This window comes from Tyto alba, unplaced genomic scaffold (genome assembly GCF_018691265.1).
Source record: "Tyto alba isolate M040663 unplaced genomic scaffold, T.alba_DEE_v4.0 Super-Scaffold_42, whole genome shotgun sequence".
Taxonomy (NCBI): domain Eukaryota; kingdom Metazoa; phylum Chordata; class Aves; order Strigiformes; family Tytonidae; genus Tyto; species Tyto alba.
In genome coordinates, this window is record NW_024881318.1 from 9,165,348 (window position 1) to 9,184,389 (window position 19,042).

Genomic DNA, 19,042 nt, shown 5'->3' on the forward strand with positions numbered 1-19,042 from the left:
ATAAATGAAAATAACCTACACTAGTCCATAGATAGATAAATGATATGGGGGTTGGCTGTACTGGACTGATAGTTAACCTGTGATCACAGAGCAATAGAGATCTCTTACAGTGTTAAAATACTACTATTAGCTTTTTATTTGCTTAAAAAAAAAATCTAAAAGGTACATTTGCAGATTCTTTTACATGTAAATTTTTTAATAGCCATCTGTTGTTAGTGATTGTTAATGATGATAATGAAATTTTTGTTGATGCTTACAAAAGATTGAAAATATTTTCCTTTCTTAAGAATTTAAAACCATAATTCCTGGATTTTTTTTACCTACAAAAACCTCATCTCCTCTTGTTCCAAGATGAACTGATGTAGAACTGTCTGCTTTTTGAAACCACCTTATGGCCATCTATGTCTTCAACTGAGCGTTGCAATCAAAGTCCCTTTAAAGATGATGGACAATTTAGAAAATTGTCAGATCTCTGAAAAATGCTTTGAGCAATTGACCCGTACTTGTTCATCTTGAAGACTGATGCTAAAAATTTAACACTTCCACATTCTCTTCAAATTAGACCCAGAGCTATTGCTGACTGATGCAAGATCATGTGGTTTTGAGTATCCAATTCAGTCAGATCCTGAGGCCATCTCTCTAGAAACATTTCCCGGTATAAAGATGCTTAAACCCACTCATCAGTATTCCTTTTGACAACATAAAGACAAAATAGTACAATCTGTGGTAGAGAAGAACAGCTCCAGACTAACCTGCAGGCAGTACCCTGATTCCATAGTGATTTTTACATGAAATGAGATGTTGATTTAATTATTTATCATTATATCTGTGAAATAATTAAATAAAATTAACACAAGTTGGAAACAATACACCTAGGAGCCTCATCTGTTTCACTTGCTTTGTAATTAGGCAGTTGCACGGAGAATGTCTCTCTTTACTGAAAACATTTGCCCAAAGCAGGAATAAATTTACCGGGAGGTGCAGCTACTGTGTTACAAGGATACTGTGGACCCACCCAAAGTGTGGGAAAAAAAAAAAAAAAAAATCCAATAGAAAAAGACTGAAGAGGAATCAGTGATGGGCAGGTGATCTTCAATGCAAAAGATGTTAAAAAACTCCAGAAACTATTTAGGTGTGAATTTGCATTAGATCTAGATATTTTTTTTCATATAAAAAGAGTGAGACAGATGTATTTAAAGAAATATCTACCAATAACTTCGATGTTTCATGTAAGAGTGTAGCAATAACCATAGCAGGTCAGAGAAAATGTCAGTCTAATCTAACAGCAGTCAATAGTGAAAAGCATAAAAGCAAGAGTTTGTTGATGCTTCATTAGATTACTTTTCCATCCTCCAACAATTTGTAGTTTCCTTGGATCAAAAGAGAGTATGGTTCTTCCTGGATCAGAACAGAGAGTTTAATCTGTGTTTCATGCTCCACGTTAGTGAGTAACCAGATGAGAACTATATAATTTTGGACAGATGAATCTCTCTGGTTTTGTCAAGGTATTTAATTTTTCTCAAGACTATTACATAGTTTTCCTTTAAAAAAATTAGCAAATTAGTTTCACAGTCTCACGCTCTCCATCCTCCATCTTCTATAAAATGCAAAGCTCATCACAGAAGCCCCAGACAATTCTATTATTTTCTGCATTGTTAAACCCACATTTTCCTTCCTGCCCAAATGTAAAAGCCATGTTACAAGGGCAAGGAAAAGAATACCTAATACTCTGTAATTTAAGTGCCTTCGGAGGTTGGAACGGCTGAGGGTGTGAGATGTGTAGTACTCTGACATGTGCTATTTCCATGCTATCCAGTCTGTCAGGGCATAAATTCACAAAGCAAGGCTACATCTTCTGTTTGTCCCAGTTTGCTAAACCTGCCTACACCCATAGCTGTTTATGCTGGTCACCAATAATTCTTAATCATTAAACTGGTTAAAAGTATTGCAGAGTGGCAAGGCAGGAGGGAAAACATGGAAAACTCTTTCAAGACACCAGCTTTCACATAACTCTGGGGAGGGAGAAGAGGAACAGAACTAATTGCAATACCCTCACAATAATGATTAATTGTATGGCAGCTTTTATCTCATCTAGCCTTGTAATCTAGAAAGCCAGCAAAGCTGATGCTGCAGAATTGACTGCTATGAAGTCAGAGTGAGGTTTGTTCAACTAATTACTTCTGAAGACTTCCAAATGGATTTAAGAGTAATGGTGTTGACATGAAATTCTCCTCTCATGTTTCTGCAGCTTGTTTTACTGCTCAGGCTGTTGAAAAGAGGTGTCTGTTACCCCATGGACTGAGGGAAAATATAAGGTGTACATGTGTGGTTGAATGAAAATTACTGGTTTGTGTCGGCAGAAACTAGTTGTGAATTCTGGTGGAATCTTGGCCAAATCAAATTGGTAACTGCAGTGTATACATCTGCAAATGTAATCATAAATAAAGTTTAAAATGTTTATGTTTGCAGCAGGAAAATTTTCAACATTATATTCTTAAACAATAATTCAATTTAAAATGTATTTAAAATTTTGAAACAAAACAGAAAGTTTGTGTTGAAGGAGGTGGATACTAAGATGAATACTGGAGATTTTAACACCAAGAATTTTTGTTTTACTTTTGCATTTACTGTGCATTTGTTTGGACACCCTGATGGACTTGGAAAAGACAAGGAGGTTTTATGTGGGCTAAAAAAAGACCTCAATGTAGAAATTAGATTTAATATCTGGCCACAGATATTAAATCACTGGTTACTCACAAAGCCTAGTCTTCAACATTTCTTTCAGCCTGAATTGATTTCCACTTGATTTTGTTTTTTCTACTTTTTTAAGGGATGTCATTGTTCAGTGGCAAGAATATGATAGGCAGTTTATAAATGTAAATATCTGAAGAAAAAGAAGTAAAAGGGCTTGGAATATTTTTTCTTATTTTTAGAAACTATTCCATGACAAATATTATGTGAACAAGTAACAACAGTGCTGCTTGTCGTAAAAAGGCAGAAAGATTGATTTTTCTGTTTTATCTGTTTTTGCTTAGGTTTTCAATCCCAGTAACTGCTGTAATATCCAAGTGCTTGAGCTTTGGCCTGAACAATAACATTTCACACTTGGAAAGTTTCTTATACAAGCCTGTAGAAAGTCTCTGCCGTCATGCCTGCTGATGCAACACTTGTCCAAGGAAAAAATAAATAACTGTCAAAAATGCCATAGGTATAATAGATCTGCTTCTGGGTTAGTGGACTGGGTTACATGTTTCTCAAAAAAAGAATCAAATGCTTGCAGTGAAAGCCTTTGGTTCTAGGACAGGCAGGTGGCAATGGATGAACACTCAGTTCAGCCTGCACTGGACTCAGTCCCATCTATCAAAATACAGAGCCTGTCCCTATCCAGATTACTGGGTAGGTCCCTGATTTGTGTGAATGCTGGGTAGCTAGGGACCACCACCTAATTTCTTCCTGGTACCTTAGACATAGAGTGATGAACTGAGACTAGATAAAATTGGTCAGTCCTGGTTGTTGTTCATCATTAATGAGAAAACTTGCAGGTGCTGTAAGGGAGGGCCTTTGGCATAAACTCAGTGGTCAGTTCTGGGATTAAAAATATTGTCATTCATGTCAGATAGGCAATACCCATTTTTTGCTTTTTGTTGTCCAGGATGACATTCACTTTCTGGACCCATGATATTACTTTTCTCTTTCTCTTGACAAATTTGTTTATTAGAGACTGAGGAAACTTTGAACACTTCTGATCTCTCTGTTTTTTTCCTGTGGCATATTATAAGTTTGTGCCTGTACCAAAAGTTTATTATGTTTGTTCTTATATCCTGAGGGAATGGACTGTGATGGGAAGGGATCCAAACATTTGTGTGGATTTTTCAGGATTACCTGCCTGTCTCAAAACTGATATTCAGGTGCTAATACACAACCTGGCATCTGGTTCTTGTTTTAAGGAATGGGACCTGTTGGGAAACAGAAAAAATCCACTGAAAGTGAAGGGGAAGGACATGGACCTTTCCTGGATATCACTCAGAGTACTTGTGGCTTTTCCTATTCCTTTTATTACTTAGTGTGTTGCAAACAAAGCTGCTCAAGATGCTCCTTCTTTCCCTATGTTCTTAAACAGTTATCTTTTGTTTACAGCTCACATAAATTATTGCCTGTCAAAAATATAAAGCTTGGTCAAAACCCATTGGAATTTCTCTCATTAGCCTCAGTGGGATTTAGATAAGTACTCTGTTGAGCAATGTGTCCCCTTCTGTCTCTGAGCAGTCATCAAGACCACTTGTCTTCAGCAAAATGATTCACAGAATGAACCTTTTTGATCTATAATTATCACTCTGTTTTCCCCAGAAAAGTTAATGAGGACTGCCAAGGTGGAAGTGCGTAACAAAAATTTAGGAGAATCCTTACAACCCTTAGCACTCCACCTGCAGCCTCCAGACCTCTCCTTTGCAACCTGGAGGTCCCAATCACATGGGGGAAGCTTAAAAAGCCATCTCAAGTAGATCATGCTGCTGCAGGGGTGAGATGCACAAGTGGAAATGCATTGTTTTCCCTGCATGAAGACCACCACTGGTTCACTCAAGGTGATGTTGACTCTGTTAATACCATCTCTGTCAATGAAATCTACTTTGGGATGCTTCTGTTGCTGACTTGACCAAAGGAGAGACAAAGTTGAACACAAATTAGTCTTATCCTGATGGAGATTTTCCAGCTAATGACAGTCCAAGGGCAGAGGTAGACTATTGATCTGTTTAGTTTCTTTGCAGTTTCCTTCTCAGATACAGATATTTTTATGTTCTTCCCTGGGGGCCAATGACTGACAGTGCCTCCCCACCCACTATCCAGCCCAGGTGGCTTTGTACTCTCCTTTTGGTTGTGCAGAAGCTGACCTTAGTGGGGAACTGGCTGTCTTAAAGATGGCAGTTCATCCATCATGGCTTTCACAGACTGTCAGCGTTGCATTTAATCTCACTTGTAATTTTCCAAGGGAGGTTTGCAAAAGCCACAAACAGAATTTTAATGTTATGAAATGCTGTTTGTAGCCAGTGAATACTTCCTGTCGGTATGAAGCTGTGCTGCGTTCCAGCTGCTCTGAACTGTCCAGAGATGAAAGACTCCTAAAGTTATCCTACAGTCCCATGTACTATCTACAGTCCACATCATGTTGCAACTGGCATATCTTCTTTCTCAACTCACACAAATCATGCACTTTGCAGGGAAGATGTGAAAAGGCCTGTTTTCCTGGAGCTCACATGTCATGTTCATGAGGCTTTATCACCCCTTTTATGTACTTCTCCTTCTGGGGGATCTTGTTCTTTGGTTATACTGAGAGCTTCATGCCCTGCTTCTGGAAGACCTGATCTATCCCTGAGCAGACGATTACAGTTTTGAAAGTTTAGATCAAACTCAGAAAGTTTCATTTTTCATTATCTTCACTACACCATTCTTTCACCCTCATTCCCTTCTTAAGGTTTACCAGCAAAAGAATGAGCTAAATTGGAATCAATATAACCAGAATTATACTCTGGGAAACAATGCCAGATTCAATCACGGAGGGTTACTCTAAAGATGAGATATAAAGCTCTGCTTCCCAGATATATATTCAATAAAGTGACCTTGCTCCCTCACCTGTCTGTCCATGTCACGCTGACAGATCATATCTTCCGCTGCTACAGACCCATGGAAGCTGCAGTTTGTCAACAAGTCCCTGAGCTGTGTAGATCTGGGATGGATTTCTATGATACAGTTTCTCTTCTGGCAATAAAATGGGAACAAGGTAAATCCCTGGAATTATGTGGGTGTCAGTGACCTCACCAAAGGCTGTATCCCTTGTTTCTCATTCCACAGGTGTCTAGCCTCTTGACCAAATTCTGAACAGAAAGAAAAATATTTACTTTTCCTCTAGGTATCTCTTTATATTTACTCTTTCTTCAGCAAACAGATTCATTAAATTACTATAGCAATATTTTCATTGTTGCTGGAAGCAGTAATGGTAATTATGAAAGCATTATACTTCAGAGAAGCCTGTTTTCAGCCTTGAAGCTGAAAATCTTCAGCTAAACATCCTGAATTTGTTTGTGCCAGGTGTCCTCCTCATGCTGAATTCATTCATAAAACTTCACCAAAGCAGTTAATCAGTTCCCAAGGGCAAGATTTAAGAAAAATATCAGGCTTTGAAATTAACTATTGACATTAAAACCTTAATGTTTTCTCTATAATTTGGCAAGAAACTGGAGTCCAAACCCAAACTTTTGATGCTTTTTATAGAAATCCAGCCAAATTTGGCCAAGTTACAAGCCTCCAGCCACACAGAGAATGGGAGGAAGTTTTTCTGTGCAACTGATTTCTCCTGAGTATTCTCCAGTTCTCACAGCTCTTAGCAATCTTGTTTCATGGCAGAGCGTAGCATGTCTTCCCTGCAGTTGTTCTTCCTTGCAGGTGGAAGAAAGCATAGTTTTAATCCTAGAAAAGACAAAAAAATAAATAAATAGTGGAACAAATGAAGAATTAAATGGGCAAAGACTAGAAAATCACAGAGCAAAAGTAAGGGTAGTGTTTTATATTTGAGTATTGCTGTGCTTTCCCTTTGATTATATTTGTGAATTTACCATTCTATAACATAAGGATGTTTCAATTTATATGCATTTTTTTCCTTTTAGGTAATGAATATATAAAATCTTCACTGAAACTGTAGCTCTGTGTAATCATTTGCTCAGAACTGCAGTCTCTTTAACAAAATAAAATAAAAAAAATTCTTCAGCTCAAACAAGGCATAGCAAGGAAAAAATGATTATGAAGTCCAAAATAGACCAAAAAAACTCCTTTATCCAGGCAATCAATTTCTCAATGGTGCCCAATAGACATATTGAATCACACATTTTGCTTACACAGCTGCCCAGAGAAAAACAAGGACCATATTGCTACCCATCTCCTTCTGCTAAAGGTTGGCAATTATAGCAGTTGGAAAGCGGTAACAATCTTTCATTGTGTCAGTGAGTATTGTTCAGGTTAGCATACAACCTCCCTGCTTACCATTACAATATTCTTAATTAAATTAAAATTATACCCGTAACATAGAGGAATAATCCTACTAATGTGACTCAATGCAAAGGTGCTGGGGAGGAATTCTGTGGTCTCTGTTATGCAGGTACACGTTTGGTGCAGATTTACCTCCAGGCTCAAATGAACTGATTTTTTGTTTCATCCTGAATCCTGTATCTCACTATGCTCAGCTTTAAAGGCAGATGCAAAAAATCCTCATAGCAGGTATAAGAGAGTTTGTTTGTTTCTTGAAACATCAGGGTTTATTTCCCTAATAAATATAAATGACATTTTGGGTGCATGAACATAGAAAAAAAAGGAAAAAAAAAAAAACAAAACAACAAATAAGATTAGTCTTGTGGTAGACAGTAGTAATTGAGACTTCTCATCCTATTATTATAGCTTTTCACAAGGCTGTCTCAAAGTACTTTTTTACCTTTTTATCCAGATGGTTGGAAAGTTACTTGAATAAATGGATACATAATATCCAAATACAAGGCAAAACAAAGGCTGGAATGTCTGACCCATAATTTGAATGTACACCATACGTGTTATTCACATAGTTCATTCATTCAGTTTTATTCTAAAATACTAAAAAGGAAGAATAGTCTATTGTCTGAAAAGCTAGCTTAACATTTAGAAGCTCTTTGTTTTGCTGCAGACTTACTACATATTACTGGATCATCTCTTAAAGCGCAATAAGTATGTTAAGTGGTAGGCAGCAGTACTTCTTACGATAAACATTTAAACTCTGTTTAAACCACACAATCATCATAAAGACCACCCTTTCATTTAGCAGGCTGGCAGATCAAATTCCAAGAGGTAGCCAATATGGAAATTCTAGGAGTAAGATCCCTGTTTCAAAATTCAGGCAAATTTAAAAAGAGCTGCCTTGTTTCTCTGTAGATTCATGGTGATTTTTTCCCTTACAGTTCCTCAAAACACAAAGATACATTTCATTCATGTTCTCTCAGAACAGTAAGTAGACAAAGCCACTTAGGGAAGATGAACTGAAAAACAAAGAGATTTTGGATCTTCATACAGCTCAGACATAAGCTGAGTGATAGGATTACAGGCCTTCCAAGATGAAAACACTTAAAGGCGTGCTCAGAAATTAATGTGACTGAAAAATCTTAAGGTATGAAGGCTGGTGTGCTTAAAGAATCAAGTTGCCTCTAGGATTAGGTTAATGCTAACAGAGATTTTCGATGACCTTAGTTCTGTGTAAGTCTTTCTGGTCACCCATGCCAGTCTATTGAACAAAGGTACCAGCCCTATCAAACTACAAGATTACTGGACTAAAGAGAGGAAATACATGGAAAAAATGATACATCAGAATCAGAGAAATAGTATACCTGAGCACATGAATATGGCCAGTATGCTCTGTTTAAACATCTCATGAATTCATTCTGATTCCTTTACTCTTGAATTTTCTTTGTTAGTTACTGTTAGAATATTTTCCTGTCAAATTAAAGGTCTGTGATTTTCAGTATTCAAAAAGTCAGACTACATATACTGTAGTGTTATGTTGGTTCATGCTTTGTGCATTAGGTAATACTAATGGATTTTTAATTTCCTTTTAGGTCTCAACTGAAGAAGGAATGAGCTTAGCCAGAGAATACTCCTGCTCCTTTTTTGAGACTTCAGCTGCTCTCCGCTTCTACATTGATGATGTCTTTCATGGACTAGTGAGGGAAATCCGAAGGAAAGAGTCCTCACTGCCCATGGTAGAGAAGAAGATGAAGAGGAAGGATAGTCTGTGGAGAAAACTGAAAGGATCCCTGAAGAAAAAAAAGGAAAGTACAACATGATGGCAATTCTCCATGAGCCACTTATCAGGAGCTGATCACAGAAACCTGTAACAGTTTAAAAAGGCAGCATTGACACAGCATCTTCCAGACCAGGTCCTGGAGTTCCTTCCTTTCAAACCTTCTACAGAAGTAGCTCCTTGAAGGCCCAATTCATGGTTGCCCTGTGGCTCCTCTGTATTATAGATAAAGTCATTTAACACATCCTCTCATCCTTTCTCTGCAAATCTGAGTGGAAAAAATACTGTGTTTCTTTACCTGTGGTCCCTGGCTGGTCTTCAAATGTTAGGAGCTAAGCCAGCATCCAAAGCAGAACCTATTTCTACCAGTTATAGGACAATGGATACACTTATTGCCTCCTCTCTACATGCATGGACCATTTAATCATCCCAAGAATGAATAACATTAATTTCAATGGACATTTTGACTGTTTAAGGACTTAGGATTTGACCTTGAGATTTGCATTCACATGTAGGTTTAGGGTTAGACTGTGCTCAACCTGCGCACATGTGTCTGTGTGTGAGTATGTGTGTGTGTGAACCAGGCCCAAAGGCAATGTTGGGGCTCCCAGTTCTGGCCCTGTAGAGCCCTAACCTCATTGTGTCTTTTCTGTTTAGCAGGAAGGATTGGCAAGCATAGCACAAGTCATGCACCAGTCGTCCAGAGGATAAAAGGCTACTGCTCTGTCTCTTCTGCTCATTACTCACCAGGACTGGCTAGCAGAGGTGCTGTGTCCTACAAACATGCAGTGCATTAACATGATAGAACAGTTTGGGTTGGAAGGGTCCGTTAAAGGTCATCTAGTCCAATCCCTCTGCAATAAGCAGGGACATCTCCAGCTAGATGAGGTTGCTCTGAGCCCTGTCCAAACTGACCTCGAATGTTTCCAGGGACGGGATATCTACCACCTCCCTGGGCAACCTGTTGCAGTTTCACCATTGGTCACACTCCTGCTTCACACCAAGGAGTGCACAAAGGCACTGTCTGATGCTTCCCAGATCCCTGTCTAGAGCAGTGCAGCTCTGTCCCAGCATGTGATAACATCTGTGATGTAGCATTCAGTCCTCACCTTGTTAGAGAAAATCAGGTCAGTCACCATCTTTTACAGTCCTTGACCATCCAAGTGAATCATTTGATCAATCAGTTGGACAGGTCTTTTAAATATTCCTTTTTAAAACTGGCATGGACTATAGTCTCATCAAAATATTTTATTCCCAGACTTCTTTTACTATTGACTTTATTTGTAATTAAAACATGCATCCATTTTGTCAAAAAATAAAGATTGTGATTTCCATGAAACCATACCAGTAGTCAGTGTCATTTATGTCTGTCCTGGAGGGATAACTGATATTATTAGAAGAATATGTATGTTTGTTTCTGAATGTTATTTTTTTCACTTTTTTTCTTTGATTATTTTTCAGGGTTTCAAAGAATTATATTTTGGATGATCTGGGGGGCAGCTGATTTTTTTTCCTCTGGTGAACTTGAAAAGGTTATGGTTCCATGAAGAATTTTGGAGCATTAAAATCTGATGTTTTGTTCTCCAATTTTCCTTCCTTTCAAGAAATTCCATCAGTATTTTTCGAGTTGTCAAAAATTTTCCATCAAAAGTACTACTTTACTGTATATAGTTATATATTATGTGGCTATATTTCTATTTTGAAAATATTATTTCAGAGGAATAGGAACACATGCATGCATTTAAGGTGAATTTTCTGTTTCCTGACTCCAACAGCTGAAGTCTGAATTTATGCTATTGTAATTACTATCATTATTTTACCTGTATAGCCACAGAGATTTTAGGTCAAGCATCCTAGAGACAAAGAGATGTGCTTGACCAAAGAGTTTATGAGCTAACTATTGGTGGAGAGACAACAGGAGGCTGCACTGAACAGATGGCAGCTAGGAGACAATAAATAACAAGGGGAAACAACTGTGACTGTTCCAATATTGCACACTGCATAGAAGGGAGTCAAGCAGTTGTTCCATGCGTAAGATAACATAGAAATTACTATCCTGAGAAACCTTGAGGGATGCTCATTGGTCTATTTCAGGCAGATGCCTAAGCTCTGAGACAATTGAAAACCATTTCTTATTGGTTATTATGTCATTTCACTTACCCTGCTGAGGAGCATAGTATATCAGTGCTGGCTTGACTCCATAACTTTAGGGGCTTCAAGTCACTTTGCAATGAAGAAAAGGTTGCAAGAGAGAGCATACATACAGTCCAAGATTAAGACTTAAATGGATTCATATAGTAAACATGATCATTCTATGACATTAAGGTCATCTGGCATGGAGTAACATTTTTCCATACTATTAAACTCTCTCAGACTTCACAGCAGGGTTATCACACCAAAACTGCTGTTGGAAGTAGTCCCTGGACTATACTAGGTTCTGCACCATGCTCAGCAACTGGTTACAGAAATGCTCGCCTGCCATGGTCTGAAACCAAGCTAGGGATCATTTTAACAAATTATCAGTATAGATGTACTCAGGTGCCTCTCTGGGTATGTTCAAATTACTATTACAGACACAGCTAATGTAGTCATATTTTTAGGTGTACCAAGCACATGAAATCTGCAGGTTTGGAGTGTCTCCACAACCAGAACCTACATTCCACATTATGAAAGATACTAGGTTAATCTCTTCAGGAAAAATGAGGCATCATACCCTCTTGAGGACCTTCTGCTATATCTTCCACAAAAAATTTCAGGCTTCTACACATGTGCTGAGCAGAAAGGTCTGTATTTAACTTACTCCACTTTGATCATATAAAACTTGAGCATGACATAGTCATTCAGAGTCCTTTTAGGTTAATTAGGAGAGGTTTCTCTGCTTGGTGATTTGTGCCATCTGGATTAGATGATTAGCATAGGGTGAGTCACCCCTTGAAATGGCAGCCTCTTTCCAGTGACTTATATGTTGCTCCATAAAGAGTAGCTTGGTCTCCAAGACTAACTTTTTGATAGCTAAATTCAGATATGATAAACCCCCATCTTTAATGATTTCTCTGCCCAATATCTACAGCAGAGAATGGTGTTATAAATGCTTGGCATTGAATCTTGTATCTGAAACACCTGACCATCTTTTATGTTTAAATTGGGAAAGTCATTCTGATTTACCATCACCCAATTCCTCAATACTCTATAATGCTTAACCTCAGTTAATTGAGCAGAGCTGATGGAGGTTATAGTCAGTGAGGATAACATAAGTCATAACTACACAAGAGGCTGGGTGCAGCTGTTTTACCTAATTAATCATTATGAGTCCATCACAGAAGATTGTATTTAACTGTCAAACCTAGCTGACAGAATTAAAAAACAGCAGGTCTGTGTGCGAAGACCTTTCCATCTCTGACTAGCTTCTCATCTAATCACATCTGGAAAATCTGAAGAAGGAAACTGCTCACTTTATTTTGCTGTGTTGCCTATAGTCCCATGAAGGTAGCAGCTATAACTTACTCCACTGTCAGACTGTTGCATCTGAACTGTAATTCACTTTCCTCTAGGATTATAATTAAAGCCAGCTAATAAATAAAATAAAATAATAACACTTTGCAAATGTATCCACGGTGTCTCTCACAAATACATAATGTACGGCAGTTAATTACCCTTCTTCCCAGTTATGGCAGATCACATGTTGTATCTAGTTGAGAAATAATCTGGGGAAGGCTGTAAATAAATGTTGAATATTGCAGTATATAACTTTTCCTTTTCATGGGTTTTACATACGGGCTTTAAGACTTAAACACACAAACCTGTGTTCCCTCAGATTGTTAGTTCAAGAACTATGTTAACAGTCTGATGTCTTTAAAAAAGACTGATAATAATTTCTTTACACATATAATATAGATATGTATTTTGAGACTGAGTTGCAAGAATGCATAGCTATATAGAAAAGGAATTATTATGTAATATATATACACATAATATATATAGATGCTATATAAAAATAGTAATATATATATTTTCTATGTGTGTCTCATTGTTAACCTTTCTTAGATGTTTGAGCACTCCTTGTATCATGACAGGAAAAAAATATGCAACAAGAAAAAGATGGGCCTCAGCAGAGTTTAGTGTCTCATAGCGATGATTTACACTCTAGAACTGTGTCGTCGTCCTCTTCCAAGTTGAATGTTAATCTCTGTGGGACAGATTGTGATAACTGAGATAAACCAAATAGCTGACAGTGGGCCTTAGTGTAGAGATAGTAAACAAAGGTGCCTGCTTCAGCCACCTCAGAAGGTGACACTAAGATAATGATTTTGACTGTTAAAAGTTAAACTGAAGACCATCAATTCATTTCATATAAATCATACAACATTTATAGTTAGCTATGGGAATGCACCATTGTTTGTTTGAATTAGTACTAGTAATTGAAAACTGGTTCTCTAACATTGACAGTTGTGCTAATATAGTTCAATTAAGCATCCTTACAGTAATTAGCCATACTTAGACATCCTGCTCAGGGACTCTATTCTGAGAGGTAGGAGGCGACTCTCTTCTGAGAGGTACAGAGCAACCCATTTTCTTACCTGATGCACTATCTAGAGAAGGGTGCTGCTTGCTGGGGGCTTGTGTCAGGGATGTTATTGAGACTGATGAGCTTTGTATAGTCCATTGACTATTATCTGCTGCTGTTGTTTCACGTGGGCACCAGTCATACATCCAGGACTAGTCTGAGGAGTATTAAGAAATAGTACAGAGCCCTGGGAGTGGTGGTAAGGGACTCTGGAGGGTAGGTAGTTTTTTCATCAATCCTCTTGGTCAAAGGGAAGGGGTCTGAAAGTGCCAGTCAAATCTGGCAAATCAACAAATGGTTACAAGAGTGGAGCCACAGCCACGGGTATGGCTACTTAGACCATCTACTTTGAGTAACCTGGTCTTCAAGGGTCTGATGAGGTCCACTTCTCAGAGAAGGGGAAGAACATCTTTGGTCATAGGCTTGCCAAGCTGGTGAAGAGGGTTTTAAACTAAATTTGACAGGAGAGGGGAACCGCAATCCATCCCACTCTAATCAGTTTGATGCCAGTGTTATCAGTAGATGCTCAGAGCCTGGAGAGGGATCACAGGTCAGCAGGAGAGCACCTGAAGAGCAGCGCAAAGGAAATCCAGCCAGTAATGCAGCTTCACCAACGGCCCAACTTAAATGTGTCTATGCAATCACACATAGTGTGGGGAATAAACAAGAGTTAGGGATGTATGCACACCTCCAGGGCAATGGTGTGATTGGCATCACAGAGATGTGGTGGGATGGCTTCTATGACTGGAGTGTTGGGATGGAAGGACACAGGATCTTTAGGAAAGACAGGTAGGAAAGATGAGGAGGGGGTGTTGCCCCCTATGTCAGTGACCAGCTGGAGTGCCTGGAGCTCTGCCTGGGGATGGATGAGGAGCCAACCAAGAGCTTATGGGTCAGGATTAAAGGGAGAGCAGGGACAGGTGACATTATAGTGGGGGTCTGATACAAGACCAAGTGGATAAAACCCTCTGTGGACAGATAGGAGCAGCCTCACATTCACAAGCTCTGGTCATCATGCGGGACTTCAACCACCCTGATATCTGTTGGAGGGACAACACAGCAGGGCACAAGCAATCCATGAGGTTCCAGGAATGAGATGATAACTTTCTTCTCCAAGTGATACAGGAGCCAATGAGGAGAAGTGCTATGCTGGACCTTGTTCTCACCAACAAGGAGGGGCTGGTGGGGAATGTGAAGCTCAAGGGTACCCATGGCTGCAGTGACCATGAAATGGTGGAGTTCAAGATCCTTAGGTCAGTCAGGAGGGCACAGAGCACGGTCACAACCCTTGACTTCCGGAGAGCAGATTTTGGCCTCTTCAGGGACCTGCTTAATAAAGTCCTGGAGGGAAGAGGAGCAAAGGAAAGCTGGATAATATTCCAGGATCACCTCCTTCAAGCTCAGGAACAATGAATCCCAGCCAAGAGGAAGTTAGGCAAAAACACCAGGAGACCTGCATGGATAAACAAAGAGCTCCTGATAAAAAGAAGACTTGGGAAAATGTGGACCCTTTCTGAAAGGAAACAGGAGACCAGATGTCTTGGGTTCAGCGAGGATAGGGTTAATTTTCACAAGAAGCTGGGAGGGGGCACAGCCAGGACAGGGGACCCGAACCAGCTAAGGGGATATTCAACACCATGTTGACATCATACTCAGTATCTAACTAGGGGACTAAGACAGGTCTGGGGGGGTGATCATGGCTCAGGAAAGGGCTGAGCACAGGGTACAAGGTGATGAGCAATTCAGTCGTACATCACTCTGTTTATATATTAGTTTATCAGCATTTTTGGTTTTATTGTTTTCTTCTCTTCTTGTGTTGTTTTATTAAACTGTCCTTATCTCAACACATAGGGTTTTACTTTTTTTTTTTTTTTTTTCTGCCTATTCTTCTCTGTATCCCACTGTGAGGAGTGAGCAAGTGGCTGCATGGTGCTTTTGTTGATGGCTAGGCCTAAAACACAACACCTGGTTTCTCAGGACATGGAGAAGGCTGAAGTACTCAATGACTTTTTTGCTTCAGTATTCACTGTCAAGGGATCCAGACACACTGTCCAAGACACAGAAGACAAAGATGAGAACTGGGAAATGATGAACTGCCCATTTAAAGAGAAGTTCAGATTTGATGCCATCAAAGAAACCTGAAGGTGCACAGGTGAGTAGGAACTGATGACATGCCTGTGCAGGTCCTGGAACAATGTTGTGGCTTGAGCCTGGTCAGCAGTCAAACACCACACAGTCGCTCACTCCTCCCTTCTTCCCAGTGATGAGAAGGGACAAATGAGCCAGGCTTGGGATTCAAGTTAGGACCAGGAGGGACAAATCACCCATTATGGTCATGGGCAAAAGGCAGACTCATTAGGGGAAGAAAAAAAGAACATACATTTATTACAGACACTAACAACAACACTTAATAGAGTAGGGTAGTGAGAAGCATTGTCACACCTTGAGAACACCTTCCCCCCACCCCTCCCTTCTTCTCGGGCTCAGCTCTGCTCCTGATCTCTCCACAGCCTCCCCCAGTGGTGTAGGGGCAGGGAATGGGGGGTGCAATCAGTGCTGCCACTGCTTCCATCTTCAGTGGGGGGAGCTTCTGGAACTTCTTCCCCCTGCTCCATCGTTGTCCCCCTCTAATATGAGACAGTCCTTCACAAACTTTCTCCGATTTGAGTCCTTCCCATGGGCCACAGTGTTTCCTTACACTGCTCCAGCCTGGGACACCGACTTTCTCCTAGTTGAGTCTGTCCCATGGGCTGCAGCCCTTCCAGGGCTGCTCCAGCGTGGGACACCCCCGCATGATGCAGTCCTCCCAGTGCTGAATTACAGCAGCAGGGTCTACCTTTTCCCACAAGAACGCGGCCTTCTTCGGGTACAGCACCTTGATCAGCCATGTGAAACAAAACACAGGTGTCTGCTCCACCACAGATCTTCATGGGTGGCAGGGAGGGGACCACCCTATTGTCTCACCACAGGATACAGGGGGGTCTCTGCTCTGGCACATGTCCCCCCTCCTTTCTTTCTCCGTTCCTCCACTGACCTTGGTGTTCACGCAGCTGCCACAACTCCTCCTCACAAGTCCAACTCCTCCTCACCGAATCCCTTCTTAAATATGTAATCACAGAGACGCAGCTGATTGGATCAGACTTGGTGCAGAGGAGGATCTGACTTGGAGCTGGGGGAGCTTCAAGAAGCTTCTCACAGGGGGGCACACCTGTAGCCCTCTTCCTTGCTACCAAAAAACCCCACCACTCACTCAAACCCAGGACAGGCAACAAACAGATGAAGTGGCTAAACCACTATCCATCCTATTTGAGAAGCTGCAGCAGCCCAGTGAAGATCCCACTGACTGAAAAAGGGAAAACATAACCCCTATTTTTAAAAAAGGAAATAAATAGGATTTGGGGAGCTACAGGCTGGTCAGTCTCACCTCTGTGCCCAGTAAGATCATGGCACAGATGTTCCTCGAAATTATGCTAAGACACTTGGAAAATAAGGAGGTCATTGGTGACAGCCAACATGGATTCACTAAAGGCAAATTGTTCCTGATAAATCTGGTCACCTTCTTTGACAGTTCACAGTGTTGATGAATAAAGGAAGAGCAACAGACATCATGTACCTTGACTCACGCAAAGCATTTGACACTGTCCCACATGACATCCTTGTCTCTAAATAGGAGACATGGATTTCATGGACAGACCACTCAGTCGATAAAGAGTTGGCTGGATGGTCACACTCAGAGTTGTGATCAACAGCTCAAAGTCCAAGTGGAGACCTGTGACCAGGGGCGTTCCTCAGGGGTTGGTGTTAGGATCAGAGTTTAACATCTTTGCTGGTAACATGGACAGTGGGATTGAGAGCATGCTCAGCTAGTTGAAAACAACTCCAAGCTGTGTGGTGTAGTTGACATGCTGGAGGGAAGAGATGCCATCCAGAGGGATCTGGACAGGCTGGAGATGTGGGCCTGTGCAAACCTCATGAATTTCAACAAGGTCAAGTTCAAGGTCCTGTACATAGGTTGGGGCAATCCCAAGCACAGGCCGGGTGATGAGTTGCTTGAGGACATCCCTGAGGAGAAGGACTTGAGGATGTTGGTTAATGAGAAGCTCAGCATGACTCAGCAATGTAGGCTCACAGCCCAGAAATCCAACTGTAACCTAGCCTGCATCAAGAAATGCAGGACCAATAGGTCAAGGGAGGGGACTCTCCCCCTCTACTTCACTCTCATGAGACCGCACCTGCAGTGTTGTGTCCAGCTCTCAGGCCCCCAACATAAGAAGGACATGGATCTATTGAAGAATGGCTATGAAGATGATCGGTGGGATGGAGCACCTCCCATGTGAGGCCAGGCTGAGAGAGTTCAGCCTGGAGAAGAGAAGGGTCCGGGGAGACCTTAGAGTGGCCTCCCACTGCTTAAAGGGGATACAGGAAATGTGGGGAGGGACTTTTTATAAGGGGGTGTAGTGATAGGATAAGAGGTAAAGGCTTTAAACCGACAGAGGGCATATTTATATTAGGTATAAGGAAGAAATTCTTCCCTGTGTGAGTGGTGAGGTGCTGGCACAGGTTACCCAGAGAAGCTGTGGCTGCCCCCTCCCTGGAAGGGTTCAAGGCCAGATTGGGTCTGTCTTGGAGCACCCTGGGCTGGGGGAAGGTGTCCCTGCCCATGTCAGGGGGTTGGAACTACATGGTCTTTAAGGTCCCTTCCAACACAAACCATTCTATGATTCTATGACTTATTTATACAAGTGTGAATCATGCACACTTCTAATTGTTTATTAGAAAAATTTCTGACAAATAACAGAGAAAAGGCAAAATAACAGAATGTGAGTTTAATACAGTATTAAAATCTCTGTTCTCATAGATTTTAATAGCAGCTGAACAGAATAGTGTCTTAGGTCAGTTCTAATCAGCCTCCTTTTTAACACTGTTTCTAGCTTGATCTGTCCTTTCATGTATGTGGAGGATGTCTGCCTGGCAAAATGATTTGTAATGGAAATGGCATTGTCTCACAGATGTTGTGAAAGTCACCCCAAGAGTCATTGCCTTGCACCTCTAGCCTGATTTATCACTCCCTGATGCTCCTGGTTCTAAGCCTCCTCAATTTGATCTCTCCAATTTTGTTACATCGCACTGAATTATGAGGTTGTTTTGTGATGAGGACAAATGTCCACTCAAGAGCACCAAACTCATTTCATGATCTGAACTTTTCTCTCAAGAGGTAATAAAGACAAGAACATCCAAAGCCATTGCATCACCTACTGTATATCTTCTGTCAATAGATAATTAATGTAACAATGAGATTTTCCCATTCTCGCACTTTGTCATGCATCATTCTTTTTTCAGTCTTTTTAGACTTACAACTGTTTCAACAACTACATGACCAAGCTCAAAAGACATTATTTTTCATGGCTGCAGATGAAACAGAATTTCATTTAGAGAGGGACGTTAGGAGGATAAAGAAACACAAGTCTTTTATATTAATATGATGTTACCTTTATTTGTATAAAAGAAATTATTATTTTAGCCCTATAGTTTTAGTATAATTAATAGAAGAGGAAGGCAGTCTATTTCATATCTATGAAATGCAGTGGACAAAATTTTTTGTCTGCTCTTGCTGTATTCTGCAAACAAGATAGTTTGTAATTCATGATCCTGGAAAGAATAAATCAAGA

At 40.4% G+C, this 19,042-nt stretch overlaps 1 protein-coding gene across 4 annotated transcripts in view; it reads left to right on the top strand.

Moving 5' to 3' along the window:
* The window catches only part of RIT2 (Ras like without CAAX 2), a 184,881-nt gene extending 174,743 nt beyond the window's left edge, over positions 1 to 10,138 (top strand). For 3 of the 4 annotated variants that reach the window (XM_033011206.1, XM_033011205.2, XM_033011209.1), the window contains exon 6: positions 8,625 to 10,138. In XM_033011206.1, the coding sequence (XP_032867097.1) occupies positions 8,625 to 8,852 (228 nt within the window). In that variant the 3' untranslated portion in view covers positions 8,853 to 10,138. Of the gene's footprint in view, positions 1 to 5,653; positions 5,777 to 8,624 lie in introns of all 4 variants that reach the window. The other variant, XM_033011208.1, reaches the window with a different exon arrangement.
* Positions 10,139 to 19,042: the final 8,904 nt, after the last annotated feature.